Genomic DNA, 20,952 nt, shown 5'->3' with positions numbered 1-20,952 from the left:
TTGTTGTTTTCAGGTACTTTGGCTTCCCTCACATTCTAAAACATGCATGTTAACTGAAGACTCTAAATCATCCAAAGTTGTGAATGTGAGTGCGCATGTTTGTTTGCCTTTACGTGAACTGCTATTGGCTGGCGGACCAGTCCAGGGTGTACCCCGCCTTTTGTGCACAGTCAACGGGATAATAATAATAACTAGAGCTGCGAGCAGCAATGAATGGGCCATCGCACCGCTGGTCACGTTGAGGTACTGGCACGTTGGGGATTCATTAAAAATGAATGGAAATGTCATACTGCATCGTCATGCAGTAATGGATAAAATTATAGTTGAATTTATTAGATTTTATGATAATTATAATAATAATAGACTCCGGCTCACCTGTGACCCTAATGAGGACAAGTGTTATAGAAAATGGATGGATTGACTACTCCTTGTCGTCAAACCCCAAATTTATGCAGAATCAGCAAAGAACCCAAAGAAAGCTTCTCGTCCTGATAACCATGTTTGTTGTTTTGCTACGTGTACAAAGCTGGTCCCATTGCTTCATTTTGCAGCGCAGGACACCAACACCACATCCGATTGCACTGCACGTCTCACACAAACGCGACCGCGCGCAGATGTTGTATATACCCAAACACACGTGTTGAATATGCAGACACATGTAACAAGAAGAGACTTAATTAACTCAAGCTCGTTAATTCTCTTTGAACCGACTGGTGAGGAGGTTTACACACTAATTACCTCCATGACTCAGGCAACCTGTGCACGCACGCACACATGCAAATCCTCACATTAAAGACGTACCATACGCATCCTCACGGGCTGGTATAACACATCTTGCGGGCGTTGGAAGCCTCGTGCAAGCTTATGACGCGTGCTTACACAAAGGTGTGAAGTCTAGCTCGTCAGCATATGTACACACACACACCGCAGTGTGAATGGCATCACGCTCTTGTTGATAAATAAAACCTATGTTAAGGTATTTTATTTCTTTCAATCTGCAAGAGGATTTCATACGCCATGCTTTGTTTGCTATAAAGTGTACAAATTCTCTGAATTCCTATTGCTTGTATTTGCAGTGCAGCGGCATTAACTGCACACATTATACATATTAGCCAACCCACTCAAACACACACGTGCAGCCCAGTGGAGTGGAGTGAAGCTCCCGTGTCACTATTGAACTCTAATGGCCTGTGTCAGATGAACGGGAAGGTTTTCTTTTTTTTATGTCCTCTGTCAAACTCAATTAATATTCCATCAGGCGTGAATTCATAGGCAACACTGCACCTTTTCCACCATTCGTCAGCGTGTGTGCATGCGTGTGGTCTTATGCATAATGCAGACACTAGTAAAACTGAGGAGCAGCTACAATAGCACTCCGAGCAACAGAAAATAAATCTGCTTAACAAAGTGAAAAGCATCCGTCATAAACAGACAAAATAGAGAGTATAATAGTGCAAAGTCCAAGGCCAAAGTACTGCAACATAGTAAGCCAAGCACAAACACAAGCACTGCTGTGAAGAGCAAAAATCTGTAAATGATGCATACCCAAAGGTTTGTAATTGCCTATGTGTGCCACAAGGTGGCAACAAAGCACTTGTTTTAATGAGATAATGCTGCGGCCTAACTAAATGAAGCTCCTGTCCTCACTTCAACTTAGTCCTTTAGCGCCAATATTCCACAACATGGGGCCAAATCAATATTTTATATTAGACCTGGCTTTAGCCTGAGCACAAAAACAGCAAAAAGGTGAGTTTTTCAGCAAATAACGGCTGATAGTGCCCAAAAAGCTCCACCCCAATATAATGGGTTGTTCATTGCACCCACCCCTTCACAAAGTTTTGTAGGAAATTTGCTAGAATAATTCTGACAGACTGCAATGGAAACATCACCTCTTTAGTAACGATGAAACAGTATTTTAATGAGCAAAGTCAAAGGAGTAGCTTTAAAAAGACCTTGGCATGAAATTATTGACGATGTTTAAATTTTAATTTTAAAAAATGTAGCAGGTGGGACTTGATGAGAAGCAAAAGCGTGACGGTCATAACACATTCAGTCTGGACACTAATTGAATTTAATGACTAAAATTTTTGTTGAAGACCCATGTAGGTTTTTTTTTCTTCCAAGGATGAGCGCAAGCGAGGCAGCAAGAGTGAAGGAGTTATGGGTCAATAAAACCTGCCGTAGGGAAGAGGAGAGGGACTCATAACGAGGTCAACGACACATTATTGATCGGCACGTCATAAAGCTGACTAGTATAGAGAAGAAGTAGAAGAAGTGTGGCTAGGAAGAAGCCGGTCCAAAGAGAGGCGGGAGAGATACTGTTGTGAGAAGCAGAGTTGACTGCATTCAGAAGGATGGCTGTGTGGGGGAAGGAGTTTCATTGGGGGGCTAAGATGGCCGGGAAATAAAATTAGCAGGGTGAAAAAATGAAAAAGGGCACCTCGGACCAGAAAGGGAACCAGAGGGAAATTGAATTATATTGAATTACGGCTGCACTGATGAATATTGTAGCGGAACAGACACACACACCCGTACTTCGGGCGCCTGAAGATCACTAATAATAAAAAATATATACAGTCTCCTCCAAAGGTATTGGAATGGCAAGGTCAATTCCTTGGTTTTTGTTGTATCCTGAAGACATTTGGGTTTCAGATCAGAAGACGACTATGAGACAAAAGTTCAGAATTCCAGCTTTTATTTCATGGTATTTACATCGAGATGTGTTCAACAACTCAGGACAGAGCACTTTTGTTTGAAGCCACCCACTTTTCAAGTGAGCACAAGTATTAAAACATGTGAATGATGGGTGTTTCGAGTTGCTCAGGTGTTGCCTTTCAGATTGACTGCTTAAACATTGGATAGTGCTTGTTTTTGGCGTTGGGTTTCACCTGTGAAAACTGCATTTGCTGTTACGCAAACATGAAGACCAGAGAGCTGTCTAATGAGAGAAAAGCAAACCATTTTGAAGCTGAGAGAATAGGGAAAATCGGTCAGAGCTATTGCGCAAACATTGGGTGAAGCCAACACAACAATTTGGAATGTCCTGAAAAGAAAGAAACTACCGGTATACTGAGCAACAGACATTGAACAAGTCGGCCAAGGGTATCGACAGCAGAAATATTGTGAGAGCTGTGAAGAAAAATCCAAAGACAACACTCAGTGACATCACTGCCAACCTCCACATGGCAAGGGTGAAGCTATCACAATCCACTGTTTGAAAAAGACTTTGAGAGAAGAAATATACAGGCCATACCACAAGATGCAAACCACTCATCAGAAAAAAGAATCAGAAGGCCAGATTGGATTTTGCGAAGAAGTACGCAGATGAGCCACAAAAGTTTTGGAACAAAGTTTCCTGGACTGATGAGACCAAGATTAACCATACTTTGGCCTTTCCAAAGTGATGGAAAGGCCAAAGTATGGAGAAAGAAAGGATCTGTTTATGATCCAAAACACACAAGCTCATCTGTGAACCATGGTGGAGGTCATGTCATAATCTTTACCACTACAGTGGAGGCAGTGTTTTGTAACATTTTAATATTCATAACTCATTCAAGTGTAATAATAACCTGGCCTCCGTAAATCAGTAGGAACAATCAAAGGTGTCACCCTCAACTTGGATAACGAGTGATGGACTTTATAAAAAACGTGCTTAATGGAGGACTATCGCTTGTACTTGGGAGGTGAGTCTCCACATGAAGGCAAAACGTTTCTTCTTTTTTTTCTTATTGTTGTCGTAGTTGTTTTGTAATGAGTGCCCAAGTGTGTACCGCTTTCCCGTGTCGCAATATGATCGTTTTTCATTCCCACAATCGTCACACGAGCTAAAAAAAAAAGCAAAACAAAAGATTTTGGGAGATTTGCACATGACGTCAAGCGTCTCTTAAGGGCAGCATGGAGGCCTCGTGGTTAGCGTGTCCACCTCACAGTTCTGAGGTTGGAGGTTCGAATCCAGCCTTCCAATATGGAGTTCGTATGTGGCTTCCTCCCAGATTCCAAAAACATGCATATTATAGTCATTGAAGACTCAAAATAGTCCCTAGTGTGAATGTGAGCGTAAATCGCCCAAAGTCAGCAAAGATGGGTCAAAGCTCAACTGTCACCCGAAGGGTAAGTGCTCGAGTAAATGGATGGATGGATGGATTGATTTTTGCCGCAAATTCTAGTTCATTCCATATTTTACAACCACATGTGCGCTTCATTTGATAGTTTCTACTTTCTTAATGCTCAAGAGGCAGTTCTCTAATAGCCAAAGAAAATGTCAGCGTGAGGGCCTCCTCCTTGGCTCAAGCTGCCCTTCAGTTTTATTTTCAATCTGTAATATTCTTGAAACTATTTCTTCCCAATTGTTTTCAGATTTCATTCCACCTACGACCATAACCAGATGTTCAGTAACAAACAGTTTTTAGTTTTGTTTTTTTTAAATCTAATGTATTTGCTTTAAGCTAGGAGTGGAGAAGGTAATATGACTGAGGAAATTAACCGGTTCTCAGTTGCCATAGCTACACACTCTTCAGTCTAAACTTGGATGTTTCTTCAGAGAAGGCATCCGAAGTCTGACTTGTGTACACAGTAAAAGGTCATCGGGGTCCCGAGTTTTCATTTATCTGTGAGAGAAAAAAAAAAAACAGCTTGACGGCAGCTCCGGATCAATTATTAGAGATGTCAACAATTCAGCAAAACAAACCTGTTGTCTCAAACCACTCAACTTCGACCAAAAATAATCACATTTGGCTTCACATCGACCAGTCTTCCTCTTCCTCTTGTTGCTCTCAAATAAGCAAAGTCCCCATTTGCAAAAGTATTTGTAATTGTCTGTCCATTCATTTGTGAGGTCATGGAGGACCTGCAGGCTCACGATATCTGGTCTTGTTTGTCCCAAAAGGGTTTGATCCCTAAATGTGATGACCCCTAAACTATAGACTTGTCCAAAATATATAGCTAATATATAAGAATAACAAAATGTAACCCCAGATTCATTAATTAATTCGGAGCTTATTCCAAAACTTGTCCATTTAGTATCTCCCAGATGAAGCCACGATGAAACATCTTTTCTCTCTTTCTCATCTCAAACCAAGATTGGGACCGTCTGCTTCATTCATTTTGCTGTCTTCTCCACTTTAATGTTTATTAGGTGAGATGTTCAAATGTTCCCTCTGTGTTTGGAAGAAAAGAAAAAGGCTTTTTTATCCCAGCCGTCCATCACGCGTCCCTCCAGTTTATCCCGAGGCGACATTGCGTCGAGTCGAGGTTTTTCCCGCCCTAATCTGAATTTTTTTCTATTGTTGTTCCTGCTCCTTCCCTTTTCTTCCTCCCCCACAAACAGCACGTTTCAAAGCTGACGGAAAGCCAAAGGGTTGTAATGTTGAGGTGAATGGGCTTGAGAAGAGCTACGAGCTGTGTGTTGTAGAAATTGGCTTCTGGGTGCCGAGCCACTAGGAGTCATTTACACTGTGATGTTCGCTTCCTCGGCGCCGTTCGCTGCACGGAGGTGATTTGTGTGTTGGAAATCAGAGCAGGTGCGATGGCCGCTTTGAGGGAATGATGTGGACTTGCTGATTCATCGTTTCCCCTGGAGCTTTGTCACTGGTGGTCAGGAACAGCCCACTGGTGCACACATCCTGACTGCATTTCAATGTGCTACCAAAAGAATATTTTTAGAGCTGTGAAAAACGATACAAATCTGAGTGCAAAGTAGGACTTTGGCTCCTCTCATTCCCTTTAAACGTAGCGTAAGTGCAGTCTCGTAATGGCAGCGATCCGTGCGTGAGTGGAGCATTGTCACTGCTCTTGGCCAGTGCGGCAACAGGCAATGTGAGCGGGTACTCTTATTAAATACAGAATGAGCCGGTGATAACTCCAGCGACTTCAATACTGTATCTCCACGAACCTCAGTATCTGTCTCCCTGTGCCCCTCAAATTCAACCAAAATCGTGTTAGATCAGCAGTCTATCTTGCGCCAGTATTTAGACGTGGCAGGCATAGGTGTTGAGCGACTTTCTGCCACCAAATTGTCCTCCACCAGGCGCATCTCCAAGGACGAACGAACCCTCACTGCGTCGGAACGGCCATCTTGGCGCAGACCAGTCTGACAAATTTCACTTGCATGAAATCAGAATCCGCTGGCATTTGCGCCCTATGAGTACACACTATTGTCACAGCTGCACAATTAAGCCATAATAATAATACAAATCCATATAGACACACTCACCACTTCAACATTAGGAACAATGCAATCTTATGAGATCTACAATACAACAACTTTATAGAATATTGGTTCCAAAAATCATTAATATGGTCAGTTTGACTAAATAAAGTATCTGAAACATTAGAAACTGTTCTCAGTATGATTCAATACAGATGTACACCTCTGTAAACTTTCACCACAATAATAAACATTGTTAAATAAATATTTCTTGGACTGTGTCAAACAAAGCTTCATGTTATTTCATCTCCTGGATATCCGTTGCTGCTACTACTCGTTCTGGTTAAAGTGCACGCAGCAAATTGAATAAACTGCTTCTCGTAAGCGGCACGGTGGCCGACTGGTTAGAGCGTCAGCCTCACAGTTCTGAGGACCCGGGTTCAATCCCCGGCCCCGCCTGTGTGGAGTTTGCATGTTCTCCCTGTGCCTGTGTGGGTTTTCTCCGGGCACTCCGGTTTCCTCCCACATCCCAAAAACATGCATTAATTGGAGACTCTAAATTGCCCGTAGGCATGACTGTGAGCGCGAATGGTTGTTTGTTTCTATGTGCCCTGCGATTGGCTGGCAACCAGTTCAGGGTGTACCCCGCCTCCTGCCCGATGACAGCTGGGATAGGCTCCAGCACGCCCGCGACCCTAGTGAGGAGAAGCGGCTCAGAAAATGGATGGATGGATGCTTCTCGTAAGTGTGGTCTTAAAAAAAATACAAATAAAGCAGAGCAAACATATATGTAATATTCCGCTATCTTTTTTATTTATTTATTTATTATTATTTTTATTTTTTTCTTCAAGGTTTCATAACAGCTCAACCTTTGTGCAGGCTCTATCAAGTGTTATTGTTTTTAAAGGTCTATTTTTGATGCAGCTTAACTGATGTACCTACAATTGCGTAAGGTAAAAAATACTCTTTTTAAAAGTGCTATACTTTCCCCATGTGCTGCAGCAATGTTAAATTCCAAATAATGAATAAGTGCCTCAGGGCAGGCCAAAAAGGTTTGTAAACATCAGCCATTGCCCAACAGTTTTAATATAAACAGGATTAGCAAAGAGGTTTGAAAAGCCACCGTGATTGGTAGATGACATTATCCTGCATTGTATCAGGCGTGCGCATAAACACCATCCCATAATCTCAATATGTCTTTGCCGGCCGCTGCCTGTACCTAATCCCCAGATTGAGAATCTCAGATTAGGAGTCTCCCTGATGATTAATCCCATATTGTTTGTGTTTTGTGTGTGCGCTTGCCCCGCAGGGGACCCTTCGTCGGGTGACCTTCTCGGTGGTGAGCCAGGCCCAGGACGCCGGTTGCTATGACAGCGGCCTGGAGGATTCGGAGACCCCTAGCAGCAAGAGTTCATCAGGGCCGCGGTTGGGAGCCCTGCCGCTGCCCGAGGAGGGTTATGAGCGCACCACACCCGAGGGCAGTGTAGGGGAGGAGGAGCATGTGGAGAATGGTCAGCGGACACACACGCACACACACAAACACGTACAAAATCTGTTACACAATTTGACAGATTTTGTGTGTGTCATCCACTCATCATGCATTGTTCTTCAATGGCCCAGCCAAGATGTCCACACAAGGAGAAATGTGCATACAGCATAGGTGGGATATCAACGGTGGTGCCATTGAAAGAATATGAAGCTCTCACACAAATGCAGCAGAACCTCGATTTAACAGACTGCGATTTAACGGATGTCGAATGTACCGTGAAAATCGTGTTAAATTGTCACTTAAACCGCCGTTCGTCTGTGAGGTCCTGAATTGGCCGCTGTTGTTTACTGGCGCTGTGGCGCAGTCAATAGGCAGAGACTGGGACTCGTATTTCCAGTATGAAGACAAAATCCGGGTAACAGACGTGCCTATGTGGCAGCCATGTTGGATGTGGCACAATCCATCAAGGGCAATGGCGTAGGTAGGCAGTTCACGTATCTACATCTACTGTACATCGTGTACACTTCTGTGGAACATGCTATTTTTTGGTACAGTATACCTTACAGTTTTTGTCAGGCCCTTCTCGATGACATCTAGTTTTAACGGAGGTGAACTAGAGCAAGTGTACGAACTTCGCGGCTCACGATACTGACTCTCAATTCGCCCCCACAACATTGTTCTCACAACTGCGCACCATTAAATTCCCACTCCCACCCATTTGTTCTAGCAGACGGTGTTCCACAGTCGCCATTGTTGTTGCTTCGTTCCTTGTTCCGGAAAGGAAAGGAAAAGCGGCTACCGGAAATGGCCACAAAACGCAGAGGAAACTTTTTGTGTCACTCAGTATGAAAATAAAAACGTTTTAATTTACCAGAAAACGCTAGTTCATTTTTTAAATCACTGCCAAGGTCACAGAGAGACAAAACGTAATTGTCATCGTTCCCCTCACAGCGTATGGACAGGACATCACAGCGCTGCAAGAACTTTGGTAATGCATGAAGGTCACTGTGACCGTAGATCCTTTTGGGACAGTGCATGCGGTTTAATTCTGCTCTCAGACAGACAGGAGAATTGTGGGGGATTTTTTTTTTTTTTTTTTACAGGCAGGGGAAGTTTAATAACTTTTCGCCCAACAGTCAGATGAAAAGGTGGCTTTAGCATGGAGAAGTTGTAATCCTTGTTTAAGGTCGACCGAGAAGCACTTTGACAAAAATGATATTCTACTAAAATAACATTTAATTTCATTTCCAAATTATTACCTAAAACATTTTTGTAAGTAAATGTGACCCAGAATGTGAACGACTGGAGTACTCAGCTCACAGTATTAATCATAGAGCACGTTGCACTTTGTACACTGGTTAAAGAAAAATAGACTTTAGATAAAAGCAATTTTTATTTAGTGAATGAGGACCTTTCAGATGAAAACATTGCAATATTATAAATATATATATATATATATATATATATATATATATATATATATATATATATATATGTACTTTTGATACATAAAATTTCTATTAACACAATAACATGTCATTGTGAACAAAGACTTTTCTTTCTTTCTGGCGCACGTGATGATTCGCGGATGTGTCAAAAGTGTAGCGCCAACTACTGGAACGAAGGACTTACTTGATAATGATGTACTTGCCTAAAAAAATAGGAATAAATATAACAATTATTTCCTCAAAATTGTGTGATCTGGAAACAATTTTTCATAAATATTTCTAATACAACTTCGCCACTGGTAACATTTCCAGCTAAATGCCCATTCAACAACAACAAAAACATTCACTTTAACTCAAATGTTAGCCACGTAATAAGTCATTTTCCTTACTGGGTAATTTACACAAACTGTATACAAAAATAATTTTGTCCCCCAATTTATAGCTCCACTTTGTCTGCGTCTCAGGGTTAAAAGACAAAACTATCATTTCTATAATTCCGCACGCTGACAACAAATTTCAAAACAAAGTCAACAGGTTTTAAAGCCAACTGTGGCTGTAGCATGATGAGCAAGAAAATTGCCTCGTCTACCTTCTTTATTATTCCTGATTTAATTGAACACGAGCTCAGCATTGATCCAAACATGAGTGCTTTCCAGAGATAATAACGCTAACCTTTGTCATCAGGTATGAGGGGGCGTGGCTAACCTTTGAACTAGCACTCACGGGATATTAAAGGGCAGACGTGTAAACTAATCTATTCCTTGCATGTCTTTAAATTTGAATTTGTCATCCTAGTTTTTAATAACGCTCCTCTGTCTCAGCAATGGCTTTGGTTTCCAGCCGACCTTTAACCTTTCGAGTTATAACGCTGAACCCGATGGTTCTTTCTTGCTTTCCTTTTCCTCTTTTTGTCTTCATTTTCGTAGCGCCACCAAGTGGGCCGGAACGGAAAATTAATCGGGCATTGGCTAAATATTAAAAAATCACATACTGAAAAATACAGTAACATGTTAGAGGAGCTGATAGGCATAATCAGCATTGTGTCATCTCCTCCTAATAGTGGCTGAAAAGGAGTTTTTTTTCAACAAAAAATACTATTAATGTATATAGCTCCTTTGAAATTGATTTTTTTCCGACAGCACAAAGCAAAAAATAAGTTGGGGCACTTGTAAGTCAAGATACCACTGCACCTGTATGTTTTTTTTTTTCTTTGTTTTGGGGTTTTTTTTTTTGGGTTCTGAGTTGCTTTTTCTTGTGCGTTCAGATGCCAGGCAGCTGCCAGATGTGGCGCTAACCGGAAAGTGTACACGGGAGTGTGATGAGTTCGGCCACTCGGACACTTGCTGGATGCCCGTTCACCCGTCCCCTCGCCAGCGCCAACGCCACGGCAGCGACCCCCCGCGCCTCTCCACCTTCGCCCCCGGTGACGACAACAACAATCTGCGCAGAAACGACCACGCGAGCGACAGCGAGAGCGCCGGCAGCACCGGGAGCTCGGAACCGGGGGCGGTCACGGCGGGAGAAGGTCAGAGGTTACCGCTAGTCAACGGCGATGCTCTGGGCACCCTGGGAAGAGCCAACAAGAACGTGGGCGACCACAATCGGAACCTTCTCAACCGCAAGATGACCTCGGCGTCGTACGACACCTTCAGCAGCGCTGGCTTCGGGAGGCGCCGTCAAGATGAGGAAGGAGGAGAAGCAGGCCAGAACCCGGCGGAGGTCATCCCGCTGACCCGGACAGGAGCGGACTACAAGACTACGTCCTGCCTCACCTTGTCACGCCGTGAAGTCTACCTGTGACCTACCCCCACGCAGCCGTCGCTCCAGCGGCCCGCCGGCCGGCCGCCGCCGCCGCATCCCGAGGACTTTGTAGGATGGGAAAACGTTGCTTGGTTTCCCGAAAGTTGTACATGCATTTGAAACTTCTGGATTCAAATATTTATAGCCACTTAAACTTCAGCCAGTGATAGATCAACTATTTTGAGAGCTCCTGCCAGGAGTACTTTCCTTTCAAAAAGAAACAAAACAAGAAAAAAAAGAAAAAAAAACGAGTGAAAATTGCCTGCAGGCAAAGATTTTATTACGCCCATGTGGGGGAGGAACACTTCATCTCCTCTTTTTTTTTTTTTTACCTGAACCCAATGCATGCCTGACCTTCTGCCACTGAGGCCACTGTGTGAAGAATAGAGAGCGTGAACCCGAGAGAGAGAGAGAGAGAGAGAGAGAGAGAGAGAGAGAGAGCGAGAGACTGAGTAAATCACGACGCCATAAAGGCTTCAGGACAAAATCAAACTTTTAAGACTCAACCGTCAAACATTCAGTCTCGTCCAGTCAGATTCGATAAGTACGAAAACACATCAACTGGGGCATTCGGTCTTCTTCTTTTTCCACGTTTATTAGCGCCACACTGGAAAGGAAAAAAAATGAGAAGAAAAAAGTTGTTGAAGTATAAAAGCATCATAGTACCAGAGACGTGTGATGTTTCAAGAATAAAGTCATCGTGTTACAATAAAACTGTTGTAATATTAAAACTGTAGGAGAACAAGCGTACAGGGTTAAAAAAAAAAAAAAGTACAAAAATATTGCAAAGGTACTAGAATAAGGTCGTAATATTATAAAGTTCTAAATATTATAAAGTTCTAAATATTATAAAGTCGAAAAAGTTTTGAGAAAAAACGAGAAAAGGAAAAAGTGAATTTGTCATTTTAATGCGGAAATTCGTACATGCAACAGTGTGAGACCAACATCCGCCGTCTCTTTGTATATTTGTCAGATAATATCATCGGATAAATATAGCTAAATAAAAAAGGTTAATGATTGTACAAGCTCAAGCAATTAAGTGATTTCAGTGAGGTTAGTTGTTTCTCAGGAACAGGCAGTCACATTAAACTGCATCGTCCGAGAAAATGAAGACTTTTTTTGTAACATTATCGCTTTATTCCAATAAAAATGGATGTTTTCCCATAATATTACAACATGTTATTCCTGTAATAATGTGACTTTATTCTTCTTGAGCCTCTTTTTTTTTTTTTTTTTTTTTTTTTGCTGTGGTCCTAATCGTGTGTTGTTCGTTATAAGGTACAAGTACATTCAAATACCTTGAGGAGTACTTCATTTTGACAGCTTGGAGACGTACCTTGTACCTTGACGGATAAAAATGGACTCCAACTGTACTATTACGTCGGACTTTGTACCAATGAATAAGTGTACAGGAATATTAATGATGATCTTAATGATCCTTAATGCAGGTTCGCCTTTATTTATAATAGCAGAGTGCAACAATGTGTCGTTGTTTTTTTTTTTTTTTATGATACAATGTAACCACTCAGAACACACGGCATCAATAGTATCATAGCGTGTTTAACATATTGCCTTGGCATCCAGCCTGTATGTATAGAAAGTATGTAGAACAAAGCAGCATTCTACACTCACCTACTTGACCCCGCGTGTGCGTGAGCACGCCAACACACGCCAGCTTGACAAAGCCACGCAAAAGCGTTTCGGCGTTCTGGAATACATTTGCGCACGTTTCAGTGAAGTTGTAACATAAAGACGATGGGCATTCGCTTTCATGCGGGAACGAGCACGCTCGCAAGTGGAACACTTAACGCCTGATCCCCTCCAGCCAATATTTCCAAAACATCAAATGTATTTAAATCTCATCCAGCGCCATTCAAGGGATTTCCATCTACTGTATGTAACACATTAGCCAACGTGCAGATAAGACATATTCAGCATAGTGTAAGTAGGTCTCGTAGGGGAAAAGGACTCCAAATAAAAGCTGACTCTGCATGAAAGATAATGCTAACCACTTCTTTGCTCTTTAAAAAACAGGGGGGTAGAAAACCACAAGCCTTTTTTGGGATAACATGGATACATCTGTATTTTAACTGTGTGCTTATGGGGAAATGTTGGCAGTTGGACTGGTGACATCTTGAAATCTTATTTTAGAATTTCTTTTACCGAATGGTGCCGACCGGAGCGTGCCCGCTTTCCTGCGCATGAACTGGCTCGTCCTTGCCACGCAGGAGCGGCTGTGGATCGAGGCCAGCACATCTTAATTGCCGTCATCAGCGTGCGGGTCGGGATAATAGGTTTCGCACGTCCCTCCGGTCTTAATGAGTTCCTTTTCTGGCTCTTCTCCTCCCTTGATCTCCACATATCTTGTTATGAGCGTCTCAATATGTGAACATAAGCGGAAATTGTCGGGTCTCCTCGTTGTTCTGGAAACGTGGGCTTTTCCAAGGTTGTGCCGCAGTTTAGATAAGATTCCAACAGAGGATGACAAGTGTCTTGATATGGAACAGCAGGAAATACAATGATAACATCAAAGTTGACACTTTGTATATATGTATATACCTTCACCTTGACAAATATGTGACGGACACCCCCGAGCTCCAGTTTCCTTCCCGGAGTCATCTTTATCTCCAAATCTTCTGAGCTTTTGCCCTGATGGACTGAGGCGCAATCAATCTACTGACATGGGCCCAGGAATGATCTCGTGACGGAAAAGGTGATGATGGACTTGCCCCGACTCTGCTCTTTTAAGGCAGTTTCATTATTGCACCTTTCAAGAGAGCTTACTGTAAATGATTCCGTTTGGGTGTGTATCTTTTTTTGATAATATACTGCACGTTTAAACATGTTTCACTACTGCAAAAACAAGCGGGGGGACAGACTAATGAGACATTTTGTCAGATAAGACAGCGGACATCTGTCGTCGCCCTTGTGCTGTTTCTCTTATAGCCATGTACAGATGAAACTACACTGTAGAACACACAAGTGGATCCCGTTAAGGACAATGGCATGCTTAAGCTCTTCAAATCTGCACTTACGATGAACAAAAAAAAAAGATAAACGGGAGGAAGAATTTTTGCTCTTATAATTTTTCTCCTCTAGGTTTTCTTTTCCTACGCGCGTTTCACTGTTTTTTGCTGTTCCCTTCCTCTTAATGACATAAGAACTAATTGCATTTGCTATGGCGAGGATGAAAAGGACCTGTCGGCACACAGTTTGGTATGAAGACAAATCCTGTAAGTTTGAATTTGACATTAAAAACGTCAAACACTCACACGTCTCTGCTCTTTGAGACTTTCACACACTTAGATGCGATTAACAACCATTTGAGCACAAAGTAGTGAAGTGAGGAATTATCGACGCCCTCGTTTGGGACACCGAGTTACAATGGAACCACTTAAGGTTGAATTTCACTTTGTTGTTTGTTGATTTTTTTCCGAAATGCATCAAATATGTTTGAAGGTACGTGCTGAAAATGTACTGAATTGTAGAGATAGATCATAAAAATAAAAAATAAATGTCCTCATCTGGGCTTGATTTTGAGGGGGCGGGGCTAAAAACTAGCCCCGTGACGAGCGCGGGTTGGGGCGTATACTTTCCAGCATGAGCCCCTCCCCTCCTATATAAACGCCAAGCGCCCTTATTCCATGCAGTGGCCATTCAGCAGAATGGCCACTTCCTTTTTCCTTTTAACCTAAACCCATTACTACCAGTATAGCATGCAATTGGCCATCGAACTATGCCTACAACTCGGGAAAAAAAACATCTTCACTGAAGTGTAATGTGTTTGGTGTTATTTAGGCTACTGTGCGGCGACCCCGACGGGATCCGTGGCCTCTTGCGGTCATAGTACCCGCAGGAGGCACGGCACAACAGCGTCAGTGCCGTCAGCCTCGCAGTTGCCGGTCGTACGTCGCGGGGCAAGGAGGAGGAGGGAAAAAGATTCACACGGGGTCCTGTGCACGTCGTGCGGCTGCGGCTGCTTACGGTGACCCTAACCCGCTGAATTTCAAACGATGGAAAATTGTCCCGGCAGCACGGCTGCTGGTCATTATGGCGACTCAGAAGACGTGTGGAATGTCCATCACTGGGAATTCTCCTCTCCCCACTTGGGAGCCGTGAGAGAAGGCACAAATTTGATTGACAGCTCAAAGTTCTGAGGAGGCGGGGTTTTCAGAGCATTCAGCAACACGCCCACAGCATCTGCATGCTGAAAGAATGTCTCAGTTCTTCACCATTTTGTTGCCTGAGTTCACATACTTGGCAATGTTTTTATTCATTCATTGTCATTGTTGTTTTAACAAGACTCTTTTCTGTGATGATATTTTTTCGGTCTGTTTGTTTCAACTTGAATGTCTCCTATTTCCGTGCATGGGTTTACTGTAGCTGTTGAAAATGATTATGGGGAAATATGTACAAGCACGACAGACTCACTGAAAAGAAGATGATTGCGCAATTGTCATTCCAAGGTCGAAAATATGACTAATCTCCGACCAAATCCTTTCCTATCACACAGCCCACATGACAAGGACAAGGACACTGTAAAATATACATAAATGTGTGTGTGTGTGTGTGTGTGTGTGTGTGCGCGCATTATAGCGGCATGGTGAGAGTGGTTAGCACATCTGCCTCACAGTTTTGGGGACCGGGGTTCAAATCCTGGCCCCGCCTGTGTGGAGTTTGCATGTTCTCCCCGTGCCTCCGTGGCTTTTCTCCGGGTGCTCCGGTTTCCCCCCACATCCCAAAAACATGCATGGTAGGTTCATTGACAACTCTAAATTGCCCGTAGGTGTGAATGTGAGTGCGGATGGTCGTTTGTTTCTATGTGCCCTGCGATTGGCTGGCGACCGGTTCGGGGTGTACCCCGCCTCGGGCCCGAAGATAGCTGGGATAGGCTCCAGCAGCCCGCGGCCCGTGTGAGGATAAGCGGCAAAGAAAATGGATGGATGGATGGATATATATATTACCTTTGGCTAACAGATGAAAGAAAATAACGTGAAGGACTCCTAATGTGGCGGCACGGTGGACGACTGGTTAGAGCGTCAGCCTCACAGTTCTGAGGACCTGGGTTCAATCCCCAGCCCCGCCTGTGTGGAGTTTGCATGTTCTCCGTGTGCCTGCGTGGGTTTTCTCCGGGCACTCCGGTTTCCTCCCACATCCCAAAAACATGCATTAATTGGAGACTCTAAATTGCCCGTAGGTGTGACTGTGAGTGCGACTGGTTGTTTGTTTGTATGTGCCCTGCGATTGGCTGGCAACCAGTTCAGGGTGTACCCCGCCTCCTGCCCGATGACAGCTGGGATAGGCTCCAGCACGCCCGCGACCCTAGTGAGGAGAAGCGGCTCAGAAAATGGATGGATGGATGGATGGATGGACTCCTAATGTCAAATCCTGCAAGCATTTTCCTTTGCGTAAGTATGCAACGCTGACACCGTGTGGTCATTAGAAGAATTGCAACTGCTTGTACATAAATTATTTTAACAGAGAGTGGATGCTGTTGTGGATGTTTTTTGTTGTTGTTGTTGTTATAATTCCTTTCAATTGAAATGCAGTACTAAAAAGCCACTCGTCTTAAATCTTTGTAGTTAAAATGTCTTTTAGTGTGCGTTTTATTACCATGACTACCCTTCCGCAGTATTCTGCTGTTAAAATTTAAAAAACTCATGCACAATTCACTGATAATTTATGAACACAGCAGGCTCTTCTTCGTCCGCGTTTTATGGAATGTGTGGTACAAAGATAAAAAGAGTGCCCTAAAGTAGTAATAATTTACAATTATTAAAAGGAGAGAAATCTGTCCTGTTAATTGTCCAGTAAACTTTTCATACGATCGTGACACTACATTCTGTAAATAACTCCTTTACAACACCACGCACATTACTTATTTATGACTGGATTTATTACTTGACAACTGAATAGCAACATGCAATTTTTCTCCACTCAATTTCAGCATATTTTCACGCCACAGTTGTTGGTCTGCTCTCTTTTGGTAAGCACACTTATCATTTGGGGGAAATTCTTGTGCCACCTGATCATTTTCACCCATAAATCAAAAACACTTTATTAAATGATCTAAAACATACATGTCAAACTCAGGCCCGGGGGCCAAATTTGGCCCAGGATGTCATTATATTTGGCCCGCAAGACCATATCAAATGTGTATTAGAGCTGGCCCCAGTATATAGCACATGCGTTACTAATATTTCAAATCCCAGAATGCTTTGCTCGTGTGTTGGCCCATCAGTCTAGACCGACGTTCCGCGAGCAAATTTACACTTCCCCTTCCCAAAAATGGCCAAAGGAAAGATGGAAAATGGTTCAGAGCAACGTGGCTCCAACAAAGAATAAAACATCATTGAATTGTTTTTTTTTGTTTTTTTTTAAATGTCCTTTATCAACTCCTCGGCAGGGACTGTTAATAGTTTGAACTTTGGATTTTTATTGAAGGACATTCTTATTTTTTTGGGATTGTTTTGTTGTTGGCCTTTGAAAAAAAGATTTACATCAAAAAGAAAGGTAGTCGGAGAAAGATAAATAGAAGATGGAGAGACAGAAGAATTCATGTTATTTATTGAAATACAAAACAACAAATGCCACTGATGTCTTTTATCGCAAATTTGATTTCTCGTGTTTATGATATTAAAGTTAGTTTATTCCAGATTCGGTGTTGAAGCAAACTTTAAGTTTGTTGTCGTATGATCAACTTTAACGCTACATTTCTGTAGAAAAGGGAAACATGCACATCGCAGTGATTTTGCATTAAATATTGAGTTTGTCCCGCGACGTTGTCCCAGTTTTGAATTTTGGCCCACCGTGAATTTGAGTTTGCCACCCCTGATCTAAAACATCCCCTATCATAAATCAATTTTGTCCTTCCTCAACAAATATCAACTGCTTTGCTTCAGTTTGCTTCACGGATAAATCACCAGATAAGTGCGCTATCCAAGTAAAATAACAGCCAGCTTCTCAGAAGCATCAATTAAATTCCAGGGAGAGACTCAGTGGATGGATGTGCTTTTTTGCTTTTATTGTCTTATGTTATTGATTTCATAAAGATAGTAAACATATTGCAAGGGTGGAGCCCTAATACACTAGCTAGCGTATCAAATGGTCTTTGGAGCTGTCAAATGCAACCAGGGTTTTATTAGAGGAGGGTGAGATGTCTTTCAATGACTTTTATCAACCCATTGAAAGATATCATTATGAAAACTATGAAATTTACGTTTCCTTATCTTGCTCCTTTTTTTTGCATATCATATTGAGCATCACTGCCGCAGGCTGTCAAGACCAAAATCCGGGATCCAAGCTGTCAGGGTGCTGCCTTGCTCTCTTGAGGAAAGCCTTGCGAGTGGCGCTGTAAACAGGCTGATGTGCTATTTGAGCCTCTGTCGGCTTTTTTTTTTTTTTTTGTCACAGCCACATCGGCCAGAGCGCAACAAACAGCTGCCCTCCCTGACAGAAAAATGACACGTTATCATATTTAAGCATACTAAATCCTTTAGCGACTTATACACGCGGGAGCCTCAAGCCGCAGCATGACGGGCGACAAGTGAAGGATTTTTCTCGATGACAGCAGGATTCGCTTTATGGGTTAGAGGAGACTAAGAGTTAGGGTGGTTACAGTTTGGTTGGGGTTAGGTTTTTGGTAGGGGTACGATTATGATTGGGATTAGATATGGGTTAGTATTCGGGTTTGGTTTAGGTTTTTGATTTATGGTTTGGGTCAGGGCAAACATGAAGGGACATAGGTTAGGAAACAGATTTGTGGTTAAGAGTTGGTTCAGGGTTATTGGAAGGGTTTGGGTCAGGTTTAATGAGGTAAGGCCTAGGGTTTGTGTTTATGCTGGCGAATGGGTGAAGATTCATTTTGGGGTTCGGACTAGGGTTTTGGTTGGGTTAGTGTGAGATTTTGCTTATGGGTCTGAGTTCATGTTAGGGTTAGGATTAGGATTGGTTTTAGGGTTACATTTGAAAAATGCTGTTCTGGGGTTAGGGTAAGGGGGTTAAGTTTTTGGGGGATTGGGTAAATATTATTTTTGGGGGGTTAGGATTAGGGTTTTGGTAGGGTTAATTCTAGATTTTGATTTAGGGTTTAAGTTAGCGTTAGTATTAGCGTTGCTTTTAGGGTGAGGGGTTAAGGTGCTGGGGATTGGGTGATTATTTTTTGGTTTAGGATTAGGGTTTGGGTTGGGTTAATGCTTGATTTGATTTTAGGTCCGAGTTTGTGTTAGGGTGAGGATTAGGGTTGATTTTAGGGTTAGATTTAAAAAATGCTGAGTTTTTGGGTTAGGGTAAGGGGTTGGGTGAAGATAATTTTTTTGGTTTAGGATTAGGGTTTTGGTTGGGTTAACGCTAGATTTTGATTCAGGGTTTGAGTTAGGGTTAGGATTAGGGTTGATTTTAGGGTTAAATCTGAAAAATGCATGGAGTTTTTGGGTTAGGGTGAGGGTTTGGATTTTTTTTATTATTATTGTTTTGATTGTTTTATTGAATTTATTATCTGTTACACACTCAATCAGTTCCTAAAATGTTCAATTACTTTGGCCATCTTGCTCGATATGATTTGTTTCATATATACCAAATACTGCGATTGGCTGGCGACCGGTTCAGGGTGTACCCCGCCTCTCGCCCGAAGATAGCCGGGATAGGCTCCAGCGCGGATAAGCGGAACGGATGATGAATGAATAACATACCAAATATTAGTTCTATGAGTTCTATATAAGCAGGTTTTATTGTTGCATAGCTTTGAGTCAGCACAGTATGTGTGTAGCAGCCATGTTTTGACTACTCCCTGTTTTTCTCTTCCTTTCTCATCATCCGCATGTACTCATTACCCATAAAGATAAGTTTGAGTGCAGCTGGATGAAGATAATTGTTTGCGAATGCTGTGGGAATGATGGGGGTGTGTTTCTTCTTTTTCTCTTCTTCTCTCTGTCTCTCTCACTTCTGGATTGTGATGTTTTGGCAGAGATTCGGTAAAGGGTAACAACTCATTACAAATTGTCCCCTTTCCCCAAACCCACAAAGACAAGATTGCTTCCTTACTTATTGTGTCTGAAAATGATTTGCCCAAAAACAACTGGTGTCAGAAGTGGGATTGCAGGATTGTTCGCCTCCGGATCAGTGACTGATCATCCGAGATTCAACATAAGAAATGTCCAGCAAACTTTGAGGGGTTGTCTCAGTACAAAAATCTTATTGGTTTTTAAAAAAAAAAAAAATTTTACTCTACTTTTATAACCGAAGTACAATTTTTTTTTAATAAAATAACATTTGTATGATGATAACAAAGATCATTACATTCAGTCTCAAATCCCTATACCTTAATGGACATCCCAAATAAGTATTCCGATAAAGTGTTTGTGTTATGGTGAGGTGATGACGACGCATTTGTGAGAGAAATAAGGCTTTTTCTTTTGCACACGCTTGATCTATTTTTCAGGTTATGCATAGCAGAGGCCCGAGGGACTTTGGGCACGAACAGCACAGCTGGCCCAGTAAATTGCCCAAATGCCATTTCCCTCCTAAACAGCTGCCTGATGCTCTCAAGGAATGACAAATATCTGCATTGTTACGGCACATTTTCACACACTTGCGCCACGCTTTTCAGTTTCTATCATTTTATGACCTGCTGCTCTATACGGAGAATTTGCATTTTGTTTGCCTCACAAACTTGAAATTACATCACTTTGGTTGAGTCTCAGCGCAGATGGCCGTGCAGCAAACACGTCTGTGTGAAGGTGACGTTGTCTGGAGAAATCTTTCTCTTAATGAAGCTCCACAATGTGTGTGTGTGTGTGTTTTCCTCACTCGTTGAGGGATGAGGTAAACAAAATATTAAAAACAGCTCTCTCTATGTTGAGGTGCAGTTATACACCATAACAACCTACAACCATAATTCAAAAAAGGTGGCCAATGCATTCCTTGGAAAGGTTCTTTTATTTAGTGCATTTTTGGATTATGATGGATTATAAAATATTTGGATCCCCTGAGACCACCTGTGAATTCTTTTATTGGCATTCAACAACATAGCAAAAGAACAGATGCTTAAAGTGGATATGAATTAAGTCATG

General features: G+C 42.3%; 1 protein-coding gene across 1 annotated transcript in view; it reads left to right on the top strand.

Annotated features, from left to right (window-relative positions):
- The window catches only part of pcdh7a (protocadherin 7a), a 53,188-nt gene extending 39,035 nt beyond the window's left edge, over positions 1–14,153 (top strand). Inside the window, exons 5-6 of the mRNA XM_061771330.1 lie at positions 7,455–7,656; positions 10,347–14,153. Of these exons, the coding sequence (XP_061627314.1) occupies positions 7,455–7,656; positions 10,347–10,882 (738 nt within the window). The 3' untranslated portion in view covers positions 10,883–14,153. The remainder of the gene's footprint in view (positions 1–7,454; positions 7,657–10,346) is intronic.
- Positions 14,154–20,952: the final 6,799 nt, after the last annotated feature.

The sequence above is a fragment of the Phyllopteryx taeniolatus genome, chromosome 4, assembly GCF_024500385.1.
Source record: "Phyllopteryx taeniolatus isolate TA_2022b chromosome 4, UOR_Ptae_1.2, whole genome shotgun sequence".
In the NCBI taxonomy this organism is placed as follows: Eukaryota; Metazoa; Chordata; class Actinopteri; order Syngnathiformes; family Syngnathidae; genus Phyllopteryx; species Phyllopteryx taeniolatus.
This window is presented reverse-complemented; position numbering and strand designations above follow the sequence as displayed.